Here is a 703-nt window from a genome sequence, read left to right on the forward strand (position 1 = left end):
GTGAGTTCGAGACCAGCCTGGTCTACAGAGCTAGTTCCAGGACAGGCTCCAAAGCCACAGAGAAACCCTGTCTCGAAAAAAAAAAACAAAAACAAACAAAAAAAAGTCAGCATTTAAGCATGGCATAAAAACAAGCAGAGCTCAGATTTGGGCTGAGCATGTTGTCTTGAGTTTGTCATAGTGCAGCCTGCCGACTTCACTGTCTGCCCCCCCCCCCCCCGGGGGTGCATAGGGCACTGTGGTTCCTCTGAGTCAGAACTGGACCCTCCACAGGAGGAAGGGCGGGGGGAGTCCTCTCTTCCGGTCCTCCCAAGGCCCTTCACTCTGCCCTGACCCACTGGAGGCCTCCAGCCCAGCCCTGATGGTTCCATTTGACAGCCACCCTCGCTTTTCCTTGTTCTTCAGTTTCTTTCCACAGTGCGATGTGGTGAACTTCGGCTCCTGGTTCATCTTCGCCTTCCCTCTCATGCTGCTGTTCCTTCTGGTCGGCTGGATCTGGATCTCCTTCCTCTACGGTGGAATAAGCTGGAGGTATGAGGGACCTTCTTCTAGAGGGAGGATGGAAAAGCCCAACTCCCTGCTGGGCCCCACTTGTTACCCTCTGAACAAAGGAAAGGTGACTCTGGTTTCCAGGATGGCTTGGACCAGTGATGGTGTCGAACCAAGATGTAATCCTGTGCTCTGCTCTCAAGTTTATCTTTAC

At 53.1% G+C, this 703-nt stretch overlaps 1 protein-coding gene across 1 annotated transcript in view; it reads left to right on the forward strand.

Moving 5' to 3' along the window:
• Positions 1 to 703, forward strand: part of Slc13a3 (solute carrier family 13 member 3) — a 62,322-nt gene that overhangs the window by 40,711 nt on the left and 20,908 nt on the right. The window contains exon 6 of the mRNA XM_005362881.3: positions 406 to 531. Coding sequence (XP_005362938.1) covers positions 406 to 531 — 126 coding nt within the window. The remainder of the gene's footprint in view (positions 1 to 405; positions 532 to 703) is intronic.

Source organism: Microtus ochrogaster, linkage group LG8, assembly GCF_000317375.1.
Source record: "Microtus ochrogaster isolate Prairie Vole_2 linkage group LG8, MicOch1.0, whole genome shotgun sequence".
NCBI classification, from domain to species: Eukaryota; Metazoa; Chordata; class Mammalia; order Rodentia; family Cricetidae; genus Microtus; species Microtus ochrogaster.